The 22,472-nt window shown below is 35.6% G+C and overlaps 1 protein-coding gene and 1 long non-coding RNA gene across 6 annotated transcripts in view; one reads left to right on the forward strand and one right to left on the reverse strand.

The window, feature by feature from the left end:
- Positions 1–22,472, forward strand: part of FNDC3A (fibronectin type III domain containing 3A) — a 170,510-nt gene that overhangs the window by 79,901 nt on the left and 68,137 nt on the right. For 3 of the 4 annotated variants that reach the window (XM_077855756.1, XM_077855753.1, XM_077855754.1), the window contains exon 4: positions 14,219–14,295. In XM_077855756.1, the coding sequence (XP_077711882.1) occupies positions 14,219–14,295 (77 nt within the window). Of the gene's footprint in view, positions 1–10,120; positions 10,247–14,218; positions 14,296–22,472 lie in introns of those variants that run through there. The other variant, XM_077855757.1, reaches the window with a different exon arrangement.
- LOC144288089 (uncharacterized) lies at positions 46–22,468 on the reverse strand. 2 transcript variants are annotated; one of them, XR_013356048.1, is made up of 6 exons: positions 22,388–22,468; positions 14,126–14,326; positions 13,404–13,441; positions 12,491–12,625; positions 1,126–1,289; positions 46–661 (listed from the first exon to the last, which is right to left on the reverse strand). It is a non-coding gene; the product is annotated as an uncharacterized LOC144288089 (long non-coding RNA). The 2 variants fall into 2 exon arrangements; XR_013356049.1 differs by lacking the exon at positions 13,404–13,441.

The following is a 22,472-nucleotide window of genomic DNA, read 5'->3' on the forward strand; positions in this document are numbered from 1 at the left end:
ACTATCATTTGTATATTTTTTTAAGATTTCATTTATTTGAGAGCATGCACCCAAGCAGGGGGGAGGGGCAGAGGGAGAGGGAGAAGCAGACTCCTCACGAAGCAGGAATGTTGATGTAGTTCTTGATCCCAGGACTCTTGAGATCATGACCTGGGCCAAAGGTAGAGACTTAACCAACTGAGCCTCCCAGGTGCCCCTATCATTTGTATATTATTATACAATTATTATTATATTATTATATATATAATTGCTTTTACAAGCACAGAATATCTCTGAAAGGATTTATAAGAAGCAAAGAATGGTTGTTTTTGGGAGAGAAACTGTATAGTTAGGAGACAAGAATGAAAAGGAAGGTCCCACACCTGCAATCTAAGTATCTCCAGAATGTCTTATGGCCACAAGCAAAAGAGCCTGGGAAAAGCTCCATCTCCTTTCTTGGCTTAACCTCATCATAAATGATCTACATAAATAAGACTCTTTACTTCCCAGTCTGGTAATGCGTGAATCTGAAGAGAATGAAAGGGATGTGAGGCCTTTATTTCTGTCTTCACTCTTGTGGGAACTTTTTCTTCTCTTCATAGTCTTTAGCAAGCCATCAACACAGTGGTTTTTTAATCTCCTTTTTTCCACTTAAGGAACGTGTTAGCTGGTGAGACTTGCCCTGAGGAGGTTAAAATGAGTAGAGTAAAACAGTGGCCAATAGCAAATGGTCAGAATATATAAATCATAACAAAAAAATAAGACCTTATAGTCTAGTCTTCTCCTGATGAAAGTTGATGTATAGTGAAAAAGTATAGCAGTGTTTTCAATTGTGAAACAGCATTTCTACTATGAATAATCTAGATTTAAAGACACCCTTCAAAAAGAACCAAAGACAACTATTACAGTAATTTTTATGTATTCCGAATATTTCTTTCAGATGATTAATAGTTTTTAAAATGCAAACCAACCTAATAAGGGAGAGCTTTTGCTTTTCCTTCTTAAAAAAAAAAAAAAAAAAGATTTCTCTTAGGAAACAACATGAAGGCAATGCCTGAGAGTATAGGAAAGGATTGTTGGCATGTTTTCAGGTTAGTCTGATTATGTCAGATTAAAGATGCTAGAACAAAAGGTTATTAAACTTACCTCCAGCTCTCATCTCCCTTCAGTTTTCCAGTTCTCCTGAGAAGTGATAGTCTTTGAGGAGAAAGAATGTTCGTGTTTAAATGTAGAGGCCTAATTTCTTCTCAGAGGACTATATATGAGGATGCAAACGTTCTGTGGCAGGCCTCCAGAGATAAGTTCTGTTCCTGTTAGGGGAGAGATCTCTAATTCTAGGTGGGTTAATTCAGGGAGAAGATATTTTGAGACCTCATATATAGTTATTCATAATAAACCATCTTCTCCAAACCATCTGTAAAAAAAATTTAAAAATCGATATTTTGATGTCAGTAAAACTAAAAATAGTGAAAGCCTAAAGAAGAAGATAACAATGTAAAAGACCCTGAGGTAGCAGCGAATTGTAAGGCCACGGAATGTAGTGCTCCAAATCTAAATGTAAATGTGTTATTTGTCAGGCACAACATTTTCTATAAAAAGCTTAAAATGGTGGCATATTCTACAAAAGATCAGTCCAAAGAGTGGCTACAGAGGCTATTTTCCAGGTAACTCAGGTGGCTAGTAGAACCTTCAGACATGTTCTAAAAGGTCCAGACCTTAAATCACAGAAGCTGTGAGGAAACTTAAAGGTAAATATAGAGCTGGTTATGTGGGAAATCTATCATTAAAATTAAAAACCCTAGCTATTATGTAAAAAGAACCTATCACAACCCTTTTTAACATCAGCAATTCTGATTTAATGCAGTCTGTGCATGTTGGATGACTGGTCTGCCCTGTCATGTGGGCTTTTTTTTTTTTTTTTTTCAACCTCTGTGGCCTAAATGTTTGATCCTGACAGGATTTGCGTCATTGATCCATATCACTGCCAGTGTGATGTCAGCATGTGGGTGTGCAGTTATTGAGAGATAGTTAATCTGATGTGCTGCAGTAAAACCCAAGTACTATTTCCTACTAGAATAACAAAGAATGATTCATCATTGTTCACATTAAACTGATACTAAAAATAGTGTTCACAACCTGCTGCATCCATGCACATTAATATCACAGCCTTTGTAGCTTTCTAAACAAGAGCACTAAAAATAACTACTTTAGAAACAGGTACTTGATAAATACATCTCCTACTTCAAGTTTTTTATCTGTATACAGTTCAGTTTAGTGCTAACGATAAATTCTAACCATGATACAGTCATTCTTCAAACTTCTTCTACTTGATGTGCTTATTATCACTGATAAATCTAAATGCTTAGCAATTCTAATTATAGAAATTGTCAATTAGCTGTACACAGATAAATGAAATTACCCATAATTCTGAATCACACTTAGTAGGCCCCTAATTTAAGAAGTCTACTTTATCCAACCTTAAAAAAGAATAATATATTTTCATGGAAAAAGCCCTTAAATATCTAAGCAGTGAATAATGACCTTGATCTTTTTCTTCTGTAACTCTCTGCCTTATTCTGTTCCCAAATTATGACCACCAACTTGTTAAATTCTTAGACTGAAGGCCTATGCTAATTGCCTGCCTCAAGTGAATAAATGTTAACTTTATCAACCTATCAAATGGGTATCTCCTATTAATAGGGTGACTTTATTGATCCCAGTTCATACCTCTCATCGTGGTGTTTAACCAGTTTAACATTTGTTCCAGACTTTTCATTGTTTGACAGAGTATAATAGTGATTCCATTAAAATAAGCTGTGATGCATCTGGTTATCTACCATTTTGTATTTCCAGCTTCTGCCATGATCTCCTCTTGTTTTTCACTTTAACCTCTGATTAAATCTTAAAGGCAACAATCTTAAAGAGGATTGTTTCTTTTTTCTGATCCTGACCAGAAGCAAGTCAAGGATAGTAGTTAAGGTACTTAGAAGTAAAATAAAGTACTCTTAGATACAGAAGGCTAGGATCTGCTAATACCTTCTAGTCTCCTGGTGGTGGTGGCTGCTGAAGAAGTATGTGATGCTGCTGCTGCTGGCCACTTGGCATTAGGAGGCTACTGATTGAGGGTCACCAATGGGAAGCATAGGGGTTAGATAAATGTAGACTGTATGCAGGAGATAAAATCTAAATATTCCTGCCACAGAGTATATGAAAAGAAAATCTGAATGGCTTTGTCATTTATTGTATAAATCTGTAACTACTTAATATTGGCAGTGCTTTTTTTTAAATTTTGCAATAAGCCCTTTCAGTAACAGTGAGCTAAAAAGAAATTCTAAATTTGGTAAAATATTCAAAAGAATCATAGAGACAATCCAATAAGTTTTGTTTGTTAAAACTTGGAAGGTATTATAGTTCCAGTGAAAATATTTGGAGTTAAATATTTACACATTTCAAAAAGAAAAAAGAATAGAATTAAGATTATCCTCTGCTTAAGCAGAATTGGCTCCCAGCTTACCAGATGGCACCTAAGAATCAGAGTATTCTCTGAATATAAATACTGTAGTCTTAAGGTATTATAGAAAAGAGTTGAAGAGATCAATAGTTTCAAAGTTATTAACTAAAATATAACAGTTGCAGGCAGTTTTATGAAAAAATTAAAAATGAGGCTATATTGAAAGAAGAAAATTTTCAGTCATATACCAACGATATGGAATAAAGACAGAGCTAACAGATTGACTAAAATACATGGATATGTACTAAAAAGATTGTTCTGTTAACACTACTTTAATATCCAGATATTCAACATAAAGAAGTCCATAAAATACCCTTTAATATACTTGCATATGTTTTTTAATAAAGCCTTTTATTTTTTAACATTTTTAATAGAACTTTTCATGTCCCTCAGTGTAAGAAAAGCAATTTGTCAATCAATAAAAGATTATTCCAAATTATATAATTTAAAAAAAAAAGGGGGGGGATCCCTGGGTGGCGCAACGGTTTAGCGCCTGCCTTTGGCCCAGGGCGCAATCTTGGAGACCCGGGATCGAATCCCACGTCAGGCTCCCGGTGCATGGAGCCTGCCTCTCCCTCTGCCTGTGTCTCTGCCTCTCTCTCTCTCTCTCTCTCTCTGTGACTATCATAAATAAAATAAAATAAAATAAAATAAAATAAAATAAAATAAAATAAAATAAAATAAAATAAAATAAAAGACTTCCTGCAATTTTAAAAAAAATTATATAATTTTAGTGATTTTTAAGCTGCTCCTTTACTTTCAGAAGTGTCTTAGATTAGATGATGATAATGTGGTTATCTTACCTCTACTCTATTTTCTCCCTCTTGCATCACCAGAGTTTAACCAGCCTCAAAAACAAATCTGTATTTCTCCTACTACTAAGAGTTATTCCCAAAACCTTGTCCATAGATTTAGGGACATTTAACCAGTCTAAGAAATGGGAAAAATAAGGGTATTGTAGTAGTTTTTCATTAAGCTAAATTTATTTAATTTAAAGATTTTTTTTTTAAGATTTATTTTATTTATTCATGAGAGACACAGAGAGAGAGGCTGAGACACATAGGCAGAGAGAGAAGCAGGCTCCATGCAGGGAGCCCGATGTGGGACTCGATGCGAGGACCCCGGGGTCATGGCCTGAGCCAAAAGCAGACGCTCAACCACTGAGCCACCCAGGCACCCCTAGAGACTTTTTTCTTAATTCTGAAGTTAAAGCTCTTCTATTTTGAGGTTAAAATATTCTTTATAAATGACGCGATAATATATAATAGACTTCCTTCTCTTCTTAATTTCTTCCTTCTTTCTTTTTAACGTCATAATTTGGCCTTTAAAAAGCTGATTACCTTAATGAGTCCCCAAAATTTGTTTTAAAAATTTACTGGCACATAAATCAAGTTGGGAAATACTGTGTCAGAACACAAATATATATGTCCTATTAACCAATCTCTGGCTAATATCTAGCCTCTTCATCCAGCTCATCCCCAGTCAGTCCAAAAACATAGCTGATTTTAGGATGATCCTCACATTTGCTTTCTATTGGCATGGACCACATAAAGTAAAACCTTTATTAAATTGATACCTTAGGGACACCTGGCCAAGCAAATCAGATTTAAAAGAAACAAATTTTGACTTGTGCCCACGAGTAAAGTTACAGGTTCTAATTCTTTGTTCCCCTTACCTTCGTGAGATTATCTGCATATGTCATTGTCAGTTACTCCCCAGCAAGGGATTTCTCCCATAGAGGACCTGATTACTTGCAGATGTCATTGACCTTTCCTAGGTCCCTTGACTACATGGACTTGCATCAGTTACAGTCTAAGCTGCATGAGCTTTAACACATGTTATTTAGATGCTAATTCAGGACTTGTACCCTAACATTGCTGCAAGAATCAGGATCACAGTCCTAATCAGAGTCAGTCTTTTGAAGGACTGGATATATATTTGTAGAAGAGTAGAATGAGATGTATTTCACATTCCTACTCTTAAATTCTTGTGATAATGATTTGAGCTGAATGAGTCTGCTTCTTAAATTTTCTAACATGCAAATGACCCAGACTTATTACAGTCTAAGAGCAGCCTTAATAAACAACTGATCTTGTTTGCCAGAAAGAATTTTATAAAATGAAAGTCAGCTCTTTCAACTTTTAATTTGCCTCATAGTTAGCAAGCCCTTTCTGCAAGTCAGCTGATTCAGCTGTCTTGCTATCTTAGCTGTTCATTTTGCATCTGTTTTTGAGGGTACGTTGCTTAAAGTTAGACATTTATTGATGCATTACTGAATTTTATATATGGTAGAAGTCAGTATTAGGTTATACCTGCTTTAGTTTTTTTCAAGCCAAGTAATTGGGGCTATGCTCTATGGCAATATGAGACATACTTGATCTGCAGAAGACAAGGACTATTGACAGTGGTCCGTGGTGTCCTAATTTTAATCTTATTTCCCTTCATATAAACCAGAGAGATATTATGGCCCAATTCTAGAGAGGGCATAAGACCAGCCTCATTCCTTATTTTCTATATTAATTTTCTCTTTTCTTCAGTTTGTCAGCTGCTTTGTTTTGGGTTTGGTTTTGTTATGTTGAGGATTTTTTAGTTTTTTTGTTTTTGTTGCTGTATTGCTTAAATCTCCTTTAGTTACTTTTGGGACAGGTTTGGATATTAAGTAATTCACTAACTTTCCCATATGATATTCCTCACTTACTAGAAACTCAAGGTCTTCATAAAAGTTTCAGTGAGATATATTTAGGTGCATTTTGCTTTGTTGCCATTATATGCAACTAGCAGATATTTGAGGTGTATTATGTGGGGTCTTCCATCCAAATGTTTGGTGCTTTTCTGTTTGTAGTTTAGCTGAACTTTGGTATTATTATACCAATTTTCTCATTCATTTTATAATTTTTAAGTGTTATATCCTAAACAAGAGAGGCAGTGTAATGTAAAGGACACAGATTTCAAAGCTAGACCACCTAGTTCTTTGACAGTTTTCTGGCTATGAGACCTTGCAAGTTACTTAATCTCTTTGTATCTTAGTTTTCTTACCCATAAAATGAAAATAATAGTTATTCCACTTCAGAGGATATTATACAGATGAAATGAGTTAGTATCTGTAAAGCATTTACAACAGTACCTGGTACCCAATAAATGCATATAACCAATGTCACCCAAGTGTCACCTAGTGCTTGTATTGACAAATCTACCTGAAAATCAGTAGTTCAAGAATGCTAATAGCTGATGTGTTAAAATGTTATCAAAAAGTCCAAACACTTGCTGTGGCATTTCATGCTATTGATTTAAGAGAACTCTCTGCAAATTGTTTGAGACAGAGTTGTGAAAATACAAAGCAGATGCATTTTAAGTTTGCTAGAATTCTCATGTAATCAGGTAAGGGAAAATGAAGAATATGCTCATCACCATATAATGCTTTCCTGTAATTGTAATGTTCTTGATACATCCTTTCTCTTTATTCCTCTAGGAAAATTGTTTGATGCACATTCTTGAATTAACAATGTCTTTAGGAAACATGAAATATGTCTATTTTATATTGTCCTTACTATAACTGAAAAGTTCTTGAAAGTATGAACCACATCACTAATCCTGGGCATTGGAACTCTATGGCCACTGTGAGGACAGTTGAGGATAATGTTAGAAAGGTTGAAAATACTGAAGACAGTTGAAAATAGTGAATGACCAGTAGAGCAAAGAGCTGGTGGAGGACAAGATGGAAATCAGATAAAGAGTAGAAGTGGAGAGATAGCTTTGACCTAGTGAAGGGACAGTGATATCTTCCTAGTGAAGGGAAGATACAAGAAAATAGTATCGAAATAGTTCAATTTCATGCTGACATACGTGGTTGAGGTCCGTTTTGGGGAAGTCCTTAAAAGGTGGTAGAGATCTCTGATAATCACTCTAGAAAACAAGATGGGCTATTAACCAGGGATAAATTCCTGAAAGGATTCCTGAGCAAGACTGAGTTAAAGTCGGAGATAACTAAATTACAAACGTGAGTTTGTACCATTTGATTTCTACAGTTCTAAGTCTGGTTGAAATTGGGGACGTTGTGGGGAGGGGATATAAAAGGAAGACATCCATGGGAAAGGAAATCATGCAATGAAGGCAGTGTTTGATTAGAAGGAAAGAGAAATCATTATGAGAAAGAACAAATGTTGGAGAAGAAAGAGAAAATGGAGAGATGAAAGATAGATGTGGTGGCCAGAGACTGAAACATGAATGTCTGAGTTTTCAAAGATGAGATGGTGGCATTCTAAGTGAGAAGTTCCAGGATGTATCTTTGAACATGGGTTACTAAAAACAGAATGGGAAGAGTTCAGGAAAGTTTGAGGCTACATTTTTTTGGACATTGAAGTCATCATCGTGTTGACGGAGAAAAGCAGGGTAGAGGAAAAAAACTGTGAACATGGTGCCAGAGTTCTCAATAAATGAGACCTGAGCATGATAGCAATGAGAAGGGGTAGAGGATGATCTCATATGACATGAACTCAAGGAAAAAGAAACTTCAGCATGAAACAGGAACAACAGGAGTAATGGGAAGCAGCCTTGGGGTATCTGGAGACTGCTTCAGAAGAGGAATGGGAAGCCTCTGTTCCCAGGAGCTGCTAGAAAAATTGTCCTGGGGAGGCCGAGTTTCATTTAAAGGAAATATATCAACAGGTCTTATATGAAAAGGTTAAGGATATAGGGGAATTTATAATGGGAAAGGTTCTAGTGAGCATAATGGAAAAAATTGAGGAGATCATCAATTAAAGAGTCAAGAAATGGAAACAGCTGTGTGAGGAGAAGAGTGAAAATGAGAAGGTGGGTTGCAGGGGCATGCTTTTTGTTTAAGGACTGAAGATCAGAGGCATGGTTAGGTTTGCTGAGAAGCTGAGTTGAACACTTATGAGCAGATTCCATTGACCAGGACACTCTTTACTCTCAGGCCTTGTTCTTCAGGGCAGCCTTCCCTTCCAGTAGGAGCTTCGAAATTAACAATTACCCTTTGCCACTTTTGAGAATGGCCTTTTAGTGTTTTACTTTCTCTGGGATGCCTGGCATATATTTATTGGTATCTATTGCTCCAGGTTATCTCTTGCTAGTTAGTTCTTTCCCACCTTCTTGGGGGTTTGAACATGGTTTACATGTTGTTGTTGTTTTTAACTATAACCTTATCATTAGATAATCCTGTCTTTGCCTCATTCTATGCTCTTGGCAAGTTACTTAACTGCATTCTGCTTCAGTTTCCCTACCTCTAAAGGATGCCTATTTCAGTTATTGTGAGGGTTGAGTTAACATTTGTAAAATACTCCAAATGGTGCCTGGCACATACTCTGCAACATATAATTATTATTCTTGAAAACAGAGCAATAATAGTTACCCTTTATTGAGTGGTGCCAACCAGTGTGTACTCAGTACTTTTTTTAATTTAAATTCAATTAGCCAACATATAGTACATACTTATTCAGTACTTTAGTATATCTAATTTGATTCTCACAACAATGCTGTGAGGTTATTTTAACCTTCTTACAGAAAGAAACAACCTCAGAGAAAAGCAGTAAATTATCTTGCTAAAAAATACTGAAGCTTTTATTAAAACTTAAATCTTCTGGTACTAAAATCTGTTTTTTTCCACTGTGCAACTTTTAAACAAATCACAATCATTATCATTACCTATTCATTTGTATCAGCTATTAATAAGTTTCCTTAGCTTACATAGCATGATAAAGTAATTAAAAGACCTCCAAAAGTTCTTACACTTATAGTCTTTTTCCCCTCTGTTGTGACATCTTTGGTCTCTTTCCTCTTCTCCAGAGTTTGGGGAGAGCACTCTGATCCTGAACTGTGGCCTGTCTTTTTAAGATTTCATGAGCATGAGGGAGAATGCTGTCCACCAAGTGTCTGTATTAATTAATGTCTAGATTAAATCTTAAACATAAAACAAAATCAGAAATAAAGTAAAACCAGCACTTAAAGTGGTAGCCTTTATTAACTTGAGAGGCGAATGCCAGCCTGAAACATAAAACTCACCTTAGAGGAACACATTGATCAAGCAAATAAATATTCTATAGACAATTGTACGCTGTGGGCATTCTTTAAGGATGAGCATGGAGAGTGGATCAAGTTACAGAAGGACATTTCAGAGCGAATCTTCTAGATTAATAAATGTTATATGTATCTTACACTTTATAGATGAAAGTAGGAGCTTGGATAATGAAAACTGAATTAGAAGATAATGCCTGTAATGTTACAGGAGGGAAATGGAAACAAAGAGAACGGTTTTACATCAAATTATTTCTGGGATGGGGGGCGGGGGCGGAATCCCTGCAGGGAGCCTGGTTCTCCCTCTGCCTGTGTCTCTGACCCTCTCTGTGTCTCTCATGAATAAGTAAAATCTTTTAAAAAAAAAATTCTGTACGTGTATTTTGATGATCCTTTGAGTTAGTTCAGGAGGAAGTCAGAAAGATCGTCAAATTCAAGGCAGCAGCAGTAGAAACCATTTAATGATTTACTACAATCCAAACGCTGGCAGCGGGAATGTTTGCTTTTTTTTCCTTGCTGTTTTTTAACCCCCCTTCCCTTTCCGCGGGTCACTGTAAGTCACGTGGTAGGCACCACGTGACTCGGTCAAAGGATCTTTTCCTCTCACAGCTTTGCAAAAAAAAAAAAAAAAGCGGAACCGTTCTCCAATTAAAGCTGTTAACGTGTACTACGCTGTTTCCTTGTTGGATTTTGTTCTCTGCTGCTACTGTAAAAACAAAATGAGTGGTAAGATTTGCTGATTGTTTTTGAACATTCTTTTTATTTTCAAACAGAAGGCATCGTATTAATCTAAAGTCATGCCGTGTGTTCTTTTTCAGTAGATGCCAAATCTATCGCAGTAAAAATATTTTAAATTGTGACCATGTAGTTATAAAAAGATTAGACTCTATTTGGAGATGGACTGATTTTATATTCCATGGAATATTCCTTTCCAGTGCCTTTATTTTGCTAGGTTTTTCTTTTTACCACTAAAATCTGAATATTGGCATCAGATTATTTGGAAGCCATTGTGAAAGCTTGCTTATAAGGAGAATGTGTAGCACGTCAGCAGCCCGTTGCATTTTAAGAATTTAAAGTCAAATTTTTAGTTTTGTCAAAAAACAAATACCTTCTTAAATGTGAATGTATGCTAATAAAGAAAAAGAAGAATTTAACTTACAGTAAATGAAATACCATCTTTATTAAATCATTGATGGCACTTCTTAAGAAATGGAGGTGAGGGGCTTCTCAAATTTCTAAAGACAACTGTTGACTAGAATTGGCTCCTCTTCTGTTAGGGTTTAGAATAGGAAACATGCACCTAAAAATGATTTTAATAGCTTTATGTTTTGGGGTGGATTTTGCTTACATCATGTAGATTATTAAGGAGCTACGGGGTATATCTACAGTTGTTCAGATATGGCTATTCTTGTGGCATATGTGCATTTAATGGAACAGTTTGTAACATTTGGCGTCATTACTGGGACAAAATACCTGCTCACTGCATTTAATCAAGGTTTGTAGTTAATCTTTTAGTACTTTCAATATTTTATTCCAACAATAAAAGTATTGGTGAAACTGAGGAGGTAAACAAACATTTGCATGATTAAGCAAGGTTTTAGAGGTTTGCTGCTGTAGACAGAAATAGCAACGGAAGCTGTGCTGTAAATATTGTATTCTAAATTGTATTTATTATGTTTATTTAATGGGGCTTTTATGTGTTCATTGTTGAATGTTATTTCACAACAGTATTTTAGATATTAAATATGGTATCCATGAATTGTCTTTTAAAAAAATAACCATGTACCATTTCTGCCTCAAGATAAGAAAATTTACTTGCTTGAGTGAAATGATTACTTCATAGGAAAATGAGTAAATAATATTCCGGGACTGCAACTAGTAATGTATTTACTGCTGGTTTATTTTAGGTTGAGTTTGTTTTGTTCTATTTTCAGTAGTAGAATTTTGCTCTACTAAAATATAAACTATAAAGCAGCTTTCAAACTATATGGTTTGAATTATAATTATGTAGTATTTATATCTTTAGTAAAAGAAGCAATCCAAAAAAAAAAAAAAAAAGAAGCAATCCAAAGTAGTTTTGCAATTTTAAATGTAATCAGCAATAACTTTTTTTTTTCTCTGGTGGCTGAAAAACAATAAAAATCTATTCTGATGACTCAATGTAAGAATTGAACTTGACGACATGTGAAAGGAACCACAGTCCCTGGCACGTTTAGTAGAAAGTCAAAAAATATTAATTTCCTTTACTAAGATTACAAATAGGATTTTCAATGAATTTTCTTTTCTGGTTCCCAGCTAAATTTCACATGCTATGAATAGTATCTAAGCCAGTTCTCAAGATTCATACAATGAGTTTACTGTAGGTTTATATAAATTAGCTAATAGATGTAAACCAGGATTTTCTTTACACTGTTCTCGTTTTCTCTTGAGTCTGGCATAGAGAAATTAAAAGGTAAGTTTTGGGTGAAGCCTTTCTTACTTAGGGGAATAAAGCACCTCACAAGTTTTATTTTGTAAATTAATAGGTTAATGTTGCCTTAAATGTAGGAAAACTTTGTTCTTCCTTCCTCTCTTTTTGGTTAATGAAGGCTTTAATTTTCCTTAAAAGCATTGGAGCCTCAAGTTATATCAGTTGCCAGTAATGCAGAGTATTTTAATGTTTACTAATTATGTTGTAAAGATATATCCTTAAATTAAACTGCCTGATTTTGAATTCGTTTTCTACCACTAGGGCAAACTTAACCTCTCTGCCTTAATTTCCACTTCTGGAAAATGGGAGAAATAATAATACTCACCTACTAGTAGAATGATTATGAGGAGAAAAAAGAACACAAAAGGCCTAGCATATAGTACATTAATCTTAGTTATATATAATTAGCTATTTTAAGAAAATATTCTGAACAACATGTATTTGGTGGGCTTGTTTTAAATGGGAAGAGTACAATGTTGAAAAGTTTTTTTTAGGAGTACCTGGTGGCTCAGTTGGTTGTCTGCCTTCAGCTCAGGTTGTGATCTTGGGGGTCCTTCATCCGTCTCTCTGCTCCCTGTGGGGAGTCTGCTTCTCCCTCTCCATCTACCCTTCTCTGCACCTTGTTTGTTCATTCTCTGTCAAATAAATCTTTTTTTAAGTTATTTTTATAGTTGTATATAGCATAATTTGGTAGTCTGCCCCCACACAGGCACACACGTGAGCTCCTTACTTCCTTGAATCCTCTTGAGTCTTTACCCTATTCTCTCTCTTCTCCCTCTCTTGTTTCCTTCCTCCCTCCCTCCCTTTTCTCTCTTCTCCTCCCCTTCTCTCCCTCCGTTCCAGGCCTCTTCACTCTTTTCACCTTTCCTTCTCCTCTCTTCCCTCACCACGGTTTAGCATTTACCCTCCTGTACCCACCTTTTCCTACATCCTCTTTTCTCTTTCTTTCGCTATGTCTCACCTCTTTTCCCCTGCCCCCACCGCCAACCACTTTGTTGCTTGGTTGTCACTCCTTCCTGGGAAAGAGGAGAGTGGCTTTAATCTAGATTTGCTGTAACCCCCGTGCTTTTCATTTTGTTTTCCTGAAGTATTGTATAATGTTACCAGTGAAATTTATTTCTTTTCTGCTCTATTATTAAGCTTTTCATCCTTTTCTTTTATAGCTGATATCCATTATATGTACTCTTCAGGGTGATATTCCACATATAAAAAGAACTCTTCCCCCATTACATTCTTCTTTAGATTCTTGGGTACGTTTATTAAGAAATGAGTGAGGCTCTTTGAGATGGTTCAGTTTCAAGTTAATAAAAACTAATGGGTGAGGGTACAATGCAGTCTGAAGTTAGAAGGAAAAAAGGATCTGAAGGTGAGATACTCTTTTTAAAAAGTTAAATGAAGCAAGATATTACTTACTAGAAAAAAACACGTCTTCCCAAAATGCCTATTTTATCCTACAAACATTAAGAGAATAAATGAGATAATATTTATAAAAGTTATCTGGAAAGGATAACAGTAAAAATGAAAGAAAATATAGAATAAGACAAGCTAAATTGTCCCTTTTTTCTTCTTTAGAACTTTTTAGTGTAAGAAACAGTTATTCCTTGGCTAAATATACACATATACTATTTTTCTAACTTTGTTCTCAAGGCCCCACAGACATGACTTACACATTACACAAGAGGCTTTGAACACTAACAAAGCAAATTCCAAATTTCTAATTCTTTCTCTTACTGCTCTTCCCTCATGACCTTTCTTTTTTCCTATTGGTCTTCAAAATTTTGCTTTTTTGTATCGTCATTGATTTTATATGCAAAGTTTAGTTTGATTCTCCTCTAGGTCAGTGTTCCTGGATTTGCATAATCATAAGATTCACCAGATATATTTGTAAAGTAAATATACTGACTTGAAACCCCACTGTAAGCATAATAAAGAATCTCTAGGAGAGCCTAGAAATCTGCATTTTTAAAAAAGCTCCCCCAAGTGACTGTTATGATCACCAGACAGGTTAACAAAACACAACTGTAGGTAAAGAATAATCAGTGCACTTTACAAGAAAAATTTTTATGTTTTATAGCAGATGAACCATTTTAATTTATTTTCCTAGTAATACAGTTACTGTTAATTTGAATGTTTACTTTAGATGAGGATTCAAAGTGGAATTCAAATTATTTTCAACTTTAGCTTCCTAAGTAATGCTGGATTAACACATATTTCTGTGATCCATTCAGGTCCTGCTCAGGTTCCAATGATGTCCCCAAATGGTTCTGTGCCTCCTATTTATGTGCCTCCTGGATACGCCCCACAGGTATGTTTTTGTGTTATTTTTCTTCTTGTATCTATAGAATAGGGATCATAATATTATTATTTAACTTTAATTCAAATAGAAAGTACCATTTCAGAACTGAAGCTTACCTAATACAGTATATCTTTGGTTAAATCTATTTCACGTATTTTAGTACATTTTGTATATTTAGAAAGGAAGAAAAAAATTTTTTTGTATATATTTTTTTTATTGGAGTTCGATTTGCGAACATATGGCATAACACCCAGGGCTTATCCCCTCAAGAGCCCCCCTCAATGCCCATCACCTAGTCACCCCAACCTCCGCCCACCTCCTTTTCCACCACCCCTTGTTCGTTTCCCAGAGTTCGGTATCTTTCATGTTCTGTCACCCTAGAAAGGAGGAAAAATTAATTGACAGGATCATTTGGCCTTGGCTTTTGAGTATTGAATTATTATAGAAAATTAATTTTAGAGCTTTATTTCCATAAATATGTGAGTAATGTAAATAATATCTTAAGATTTAAAGGTACCTACACTAACATTTTTTTAACTTAGTCGTTTGCTTGGAAGTAACCCTAGACAGTGTTGCATCTGTATTCATAAAATGTTTCACAGACACCCATAATAATTATATACCACATTGTGGTACATAGAAGAAAATTTAGACCTAAAGACCTACAGCCCTAAGAGCCAAGGGAATCAGTATCATCACATATCTATAATCCTTTCCTATGCACCACATGGGGCCCTGACTTAAAGAATGAAATACAGCTAACTTATTTGCACAGGCAAACTGAATTAAACTGTAAGGTCTCAGGTGTTCTTCTGCTATTGAGCTTCTCTGTAGTCTGCATTCATTGCCTCAAATCCTTTTTGGAAATAATTCAGTTTCTCTCTTTAGTACTGAAGTTACACTTAAATTTTGTTCAGGCTCTCCTGCTTCTTCCCTGGTTATGTCAGAATATTGATGGGATATTGTGGTAGATTCACTGCCCATCTCTCTGCAGCCCACCACTGTGAATGATAGCAAAAGACCATGTTGGTGAGGAGAATGGAAGTAGTATGAGAATTAGAGTCAGTAAAGCTGGATCCGTATCTTATTTCAAGCCCTTGCTGGCTGCCTGGCCTTGGACAAATCAACTTCCTTAAGTCTCTGTATCCTGACCATAAGATGGGATGATAACATGTGAGATAATGTTTGAAAGTATTTGTAAACTTTTCAGATGCTATCTCTACTTTTGTTTGATATTCTGACAGTCTGCATTCCATAGTATCCTACTATATCTGCTCTCTGATATGGACCAAACTCAGGCCTTTCTTCCAGCCTTACTCTTTTTGACCTCTAAACATTTGACACCATTGATATGATTTACCCCAAATTTCCTGGACATTATGCTGTCTTAATTCTTTCTACTTTTCTTGGTTGCTCCTTCCCAGACCTTTCTCCACTTCATAAAGACAATATCTGATCTTTTCTCTAGTGTAGTTCAGTTCAGCAAACATGTACTGAAGGCACTATGTACTAAGCTCTGTATTTGGTGCTACTGACAACGTATTTCAGTGCAACTGAAGAGTATCCTGCTGTTCTCACGTCTAATGGTACTTTTATTTTTATGGCAAATCCCTACCCTTCTCATTTCATTCAATCATGACCTTCTAGAAGTAGCTTTCCTTAAGTGTTTCCAGGTGTCTCTCCATTTAGGTTCTCATAGCACACTATATATGTATATATACATATATATACACATACTCACACGTATATGTATATCTTTTTTTCATTTTGTTTTATATATATATATATATAAACGTGTGTGTGTGTGTGTGTGTATATATATGTATACATATATATAAAGATTTTATTTATTTATTTGAGAGAGAGCATGAGCAGGGTGTAGAGGGAGAGGGAGAAGCAGACTGCTTGCTGAGCAGGGAACCCTATGTGAGGCTCCATCCCACGACCCTGGGATCATGACCTGAGCCAAAGGCAGATGCTTAACCAACTGAACCACCCAGGTGCCCCATATATCCCTCTTTTAATGAGTTTCTCACACTGTTTAATAATTTTTCTCTCCTGAGAAGGTTATAAACTCTTCCAGTTCCTGTACTCAGCAGTATTCAACAAATAGTATTGAGTGGTCATAAATGTTAAGTAGTTTTCTAGATAATTGTGATATATCTGTGAATAAGAGGCAAAGACAGCTGTTTTTCTGTAGTTAATATTCTTATGGGGAGAAGAAAACAATAAGCATATAATACATGGATAAATTATGTAGTATGTTAGGTGGTAAACGATGGGGGTGGAAAAGGAAAGAAAATAGACCTGGTTATATTTTAAAATAGGGTAGTCAGAAGAGGCCTGATTGGAAAAGTGATATTTGAACCAAGTCTTGAAGGACAAGTAGGAGTTACCCCGGGAAAGTCAGAGAAGCAACAGGGCCAAATCATATAGGAGTCTTAACTTTATTTCCTCAAGGCTGACAGCAGGGTCTGTCATATGGTAGAGACTCCATGAATGTTTGTAAGTGAATCAAGTAATCATCCAAGTTGTTGTTCTCTATCTTTAGGTCAAGAGCCACTAAAATAGGGATCCCTGGGTGGCGCAGCGGTTAAGCGCCTGCCTTTGGCCCAGGGCGCGATCCTGGAGACCCAGGATCGAATCCCACATTGGGCTCCCAGTACATGGAGCCTGCTTCTCCCTCTGCCTGTGTCTCTGCCTCTCTCTTTCTCTCTGTGACTATCATAAATAATAATAAAAATAAAATTAAAAAAAAAAAAGAGCCACTAAAATAACCTTCCTATTTTACTTCTTTTATCTTCACATTTCTGTATTCATAAAGAGCCTTTAGTTAGCTTGTGCACTCAGTAAAGTCTAGATTTAATGACATAGAAGGTCTTACACAATTCTGCTTTAATTTGTCTTTGTACCCTTCTCTTAATATGCCTAATTGCATATCACAGTTTTGTAGCCAAACATGATTACAGGCATACCTCAGGAATATTAATGGGTTTGGTTCTAGACCACTGCAGTAAAGGAAATATTGCAATACAGGGAATCAAATTAATTGTTTGATTACCTGGTGCAATATAAAAGTTAAATTTATACTATAATATAGTCTGTTAACTGTGCAATAGCATTATGTCTAAAAAATGTACATATTTTAGTTTTAAAATACTTTATTTTTAGAAAATGCTAACTATCATCTGAGCTTTCAGTCAGTTGTAATCATTTTGCTGGTGGAGGGTCTTGCCTTGATGTTAATGGCTCATAATCAGGGAGAGGCTTGCCAAAGTTGGAGATTGGGGGTATAGCAGTTTCTTGAAATAAGACAACAGTAAAGTTTACCACATTGATTGGCTCATTTTTTCACTAACAATTTCTCTGTAGTATGTGGTGCTATTTGATAGAATTTTACCCACAGTAGAACATCTTTCAAAATTGGAGTCTGTTCTCTCAAACTCTACTACTGCTTGCTTCATCAACTAAGTGTATGTAAAATTCTGAATCCTTTGTTGTTGTTTCAACCATCTTCACAGCATCTTCATAAGGAGTAGATTCCGTCTCAAGAAACTACTTTTTTTCTTCATCCATAAGAAGCAGCTCCTGGTCCATTAAAATTTTATCATGAGATTGCAGCGATTTAGTCATATCTTCAGGCTCCACTTCTAATTCTCCCACGTCTTGTTTCTGCCCCTCCTGTTTCTCCCACCTCTCAGTTACTTCCTTCACTGATGTCCTGAACCCTTGAAAGTCATCTATGAGAGTTAAAATCAACTTCTTCCAAACTCTTGTTTGATGTTGATGTTTTGACCTCTTCCCGTGAATCATGAATGTTCTTTTATTTTTTGTAATCATGAGCACTCTTCATGGCATCTAGAATGGTGAGTCCTTTCCAGAAGGTTGTCAATTTACTTTGCCCAGATCCATCAAAGAAATCACTATCTATGTCAACTGTAACCATATGGAAAGTGTCTCAAATAATAAGACTTGGAAGTCAAAATTGTTCCTTGATCCATAGGATGCAGAATCGATACTGGGTTAGCACACATGAAAACAACATTAAAATCATTGCACATCTCCATCAGAGCTCTTGGGTGACCAGATGTATTGTCAGTGAGCAGTAATATTTTGAAAGGAATTATTTTTATGAGCAGTAGGTCAGTAGGTCCAAACAGTGGACTTAACATATTCAGTTAACCGTGTTGTAAGCATATGCTGTCACAAGGCTTTGTTTTTCCATTTATAGAGCACAGAAGATTTAACGTAATTCTTAAGGACCCTATGATTTCCAGAATGGTCAGTGAGCCTCGGCTTCAACTTAGTCACCAGCTACATAGCCCCTAAAAGCAAGTCAGCCCATCCTTTGAAGCCTTGAAGCTAGGCACTGACTACTGTCTAGCTGTGAAAGTCCTAGAGGACATCTTCTTCCAATAGAAGGTTGTTTCATCCACATTGAAAAGCTATTGTTTTGTTTATCCACCTTCATTAATGATCTTAGCTCATCCCTCTGAATAACTTGCTGCAGCTTCTGCATCAGTCTTTACTGCTTCACTTTTACTTTCATATAGAGATGGCTTCTTTCCTTAGAACCTCAGGAGCTAAGCTCTCCTAGCTTCAAACTTTCCTTCTGTAGCTTCCTCATTTGTTTTAGCTTTCTTAGAATTGAAGAGAAGGGCTGTGCTCTGGATTAAACTTTGGCTTAAAATGTGAGTGCTTTAAACCTTTATTCAGACATTTAAACTTTATCTCAGCAGTAAAGCTGTTTGACTTATCATTTGTGTGTTCACTGCAGGAAAACTTTTAATTTCATTCAAGAATTTTTCCCTTGCTATCACAGGTTTGCTTGTGAATGGTGGTGCAAGAAGCCTAGCTTTTAGCCTACCTTGGCTTTCAACATAATTTCCTTCCTGAGCTTAATCATTTCCATCTTTTTATTTAAAGTGAGAGATGTACAACTCTTCCTTTCACTTGAACACTTCGAGGCCATTGTAGGGTTATAATTGGCTTTATTTCAATATTGTTGTGTCTCAGGAAATAGACCTGAGAAGATGAAGCTAGATGGGGGAATAGCCATTTGGTGGAGCAGTCAGAACACGCACAACGTTTATTAGTTAGGTCCACCATCTAATACGGGTGCAGTTCATGGTCCCCAAAATAATAGCAATAACATCACAGATCACCTTAATGAATATAACAATAATGAAAATGTTTGAGGGACGCCTGGCTGGCTCAGTTGGTAGAACATGGTTCTCAATCTCAGGGTCATGAGTTCAAGCCCCAAATTGGATATGGAGCCCACAGAAAGAAAGAGAGAGAGATGGAGGGAGGGAGGAGAAGGAAATATTTGAAATATTGTGAGGATAACCAAAATGTGACACAAACACCAAATGAGCACATGCTGTTGGAAAAATGGCACCAATAGACTTGCTCAACACAAGCTTGCCACAAACTTTGAATTTTTAAAAATGCGGCATTTGCAAAGCTTAGTGTAAAGCAAAGCTCAGTAAAACAAGGTATGCCTATATCACATGTTCATTTGATGTTTTTCTCCATGGTTTTGTTAATGCTGTTATCTGGAGAATGTTACTCATTTGCTCGTTTCTGCCTTTTGAAAATCTACCCATCCTTGAGGACCTACGTCAAGTTATTTGTACCACCTCTTGGTTATATATTACATGCCACCTTGTATTATAATTGTGGAATTTCATGGGATTTTAAGCTCCTTGAGAATAGGAGCTGAGCTGCCTTTTATTTATTTTTGTTCTGTGGTAACTCAGATACAGTAGATATTCCATAAATATTTGTCAAATAAGTGGGTGAACAGTAATCTTACTGGAAGGATCATATGAGGCTAGTGGGCTACTATTATCTACCTTAACTTAAGATTAAACTATCTCTAGCAAATGTATCATTTTTAAGTACACAGGACTGACTAACCAAGAGACAAAAATCTAGTATCTTTTTTTTTTTTAAGATTTTATTTATTTGACAGAGAGCATGCGAGCACAAGCAGGGAGGATGGCAGAGAAAGGGAGAAACAAACTCCCCACTGAGCAGGGAGCCCAATGCGGGGCTCAATACCCAGGACCCTGGGACCACGACCTGAGCTGAAGGCAGATGTTTAACGGACTGAGCCACCCTGGCTCCCCTGTAGTCATCATTATTGACATAATTTTACGTACTCACTAAGACGATTCTAGCATTTTAATATCACTGTCAAGATAACACCCCATTTCCTAGCATACACAATTTCTAATGTTAGAAAATACTTAAGAACCAGGTTCTCTTAAGATAAGCACTTAATAATTGTCTAAAACTTGACACATAAGGAAACATAATTGTCTTAGCAAATCTAAAGCTGGGAATTGAGCCAAATGTTAAGACAAATAGATGGCTATAATAAAAGTATAGGTTGTATTTGGCTCAGCAGGAACCAAATAGCACAAATACTAAATGCATGAATATCTATCATCTGTGGTCTTCTTTTAGACTTTTATGTACATCTCCCCTTGTAGCAGTGATCACCAATGAGGTGTCAAATTATATATTTGCCATATTATTGTGTAATAAAGTGCATCCTAATAGGATTCAGCAAATTTATGCATTCTAAAAAGTTAGGTCAGGTAAGCAAGGATGGCAGAAATAAAAATCCAGTGTTGGGATTGTTTAGCTCTATCACTGAGAAAATAATATGTACCTATGAGCATATTGGGGCAGAAAAGTTAAGGTTCCCAAAGATAGGTCTTAATTTAAGATTCAGATCATGATTTAATGAAAGTATCTTTAGGACAAACATAAGAAATCATGATTACCCTAGGATATAACAACCTTCAAATTTGTAATGTTTATACCAGTGGCATGCCCCTATTAAGTTTAGAAGCACTCCAGATACTAACTCATCATTAACTCATACGTATATTTTAACTTCATTTTTAAGAGCAACATTAGACAAGGACAAGGTATCAGTAACTTTAGGAGTGGTTGTTTCTGTTTTTCTTGTTTTAGATTTGTAAAACCCAAACCTTCTGTTAGTATTAAAGTTGCTAGTACTGTATTGTACTTCCGTTGCATTCTTATTCAAGAATTCTGCAATATTGTTTATTTTATAACCGTTGTATTTTATTGCTGTATACTTTAGTATTCTACTCAAAAGTAATGGGAACCTAGATTATTTTATTTTGTTGACCTTAAGTTTTGAAAAGAAGGTTGCTGTTACAAAGAGATAAAATGAGGGAAAAATTAAAAAAGATACCCTTGTCATCAGAAGGGTAGAGTTCCTAAGGACAACTTTCCCCCTTTACCACTAGTGAACAAAAATAGCTCTTAAAATAGACTTAATTTTTTTAGTTATATAACTTTTATAGCTGGATCAGAAAATGAATCATCATTTTTAGAAATTATTTTTTAAAAAAGCAATTTTTTATTAACCATGAAACTCTGGGAGTTACTATCCAATATGATAGAGAGGCCTAAAGCTAGTTAAAATGGTACATAGAAAGAAAAATTTTTCTCTAGATGCTTAAACACAAAGGAATATTAATTTTGCAAATAAGTCAATGAAAACTATATTTAATGATAAAGAACAAATATAGTGTATTTTAAATATAGTTATATATTTTTCTAATCATGATTATATAGAAAACTCGGAAAGGGTAAGAAAAGGTTAGGGAAAAAAAATGCATTGAATATTTGTAACCTAGAGATACTCTCTGTAAACATGTAGTATATTTCCCTGTAGCCTTTTGTTTAACTACAAAATTACAAACATAATTTTAGACATAATTTTAGAGAGCTTTGTTTTTGTAGTTTAATAAGAAAGGGAAGTTTGAAAAAAAATAAAAAGGGAAGTTTGTAAGAGATTGACATGCTTTAGTAGAAGCAGGAATATGTGCCAACTGAGCTAAGATATCAAATGGGGAAAGAAAAACTGTAAAACACACACACACACACACACACACACACACACAGAAAACAAATGCTGATAGGCATAGAAGGAACTTAATTTACTGGTAAATAATACTAACTTATAGTCCCTAAGAGCATTGCAGCACAGAATAACACTTCATATTTTAGTGATGAAGTTAATCTTTTCTTTCAGGAAAAGATTAGAGACTACCTGAATGGGACACCTGAAAAGCGGCCTCAAAAGTTCTCTCCTTCTGCCTCCCTTTAATGATTCCTCTGTTTTTTAATGGAATGTA

Source organism: Canis aureus, chromosome 17 (assembly GCF_053574225.1).
Source record: "Canis aureus isolate CA01 chromosome 17, VMU_Caureus_v.1.0, whole genome shotgun sequence".
NCBI lineage: Eukaryota > Metazoa > Chordata > Mammalia > Carnivora > Canidae > Canis > Canis aureus.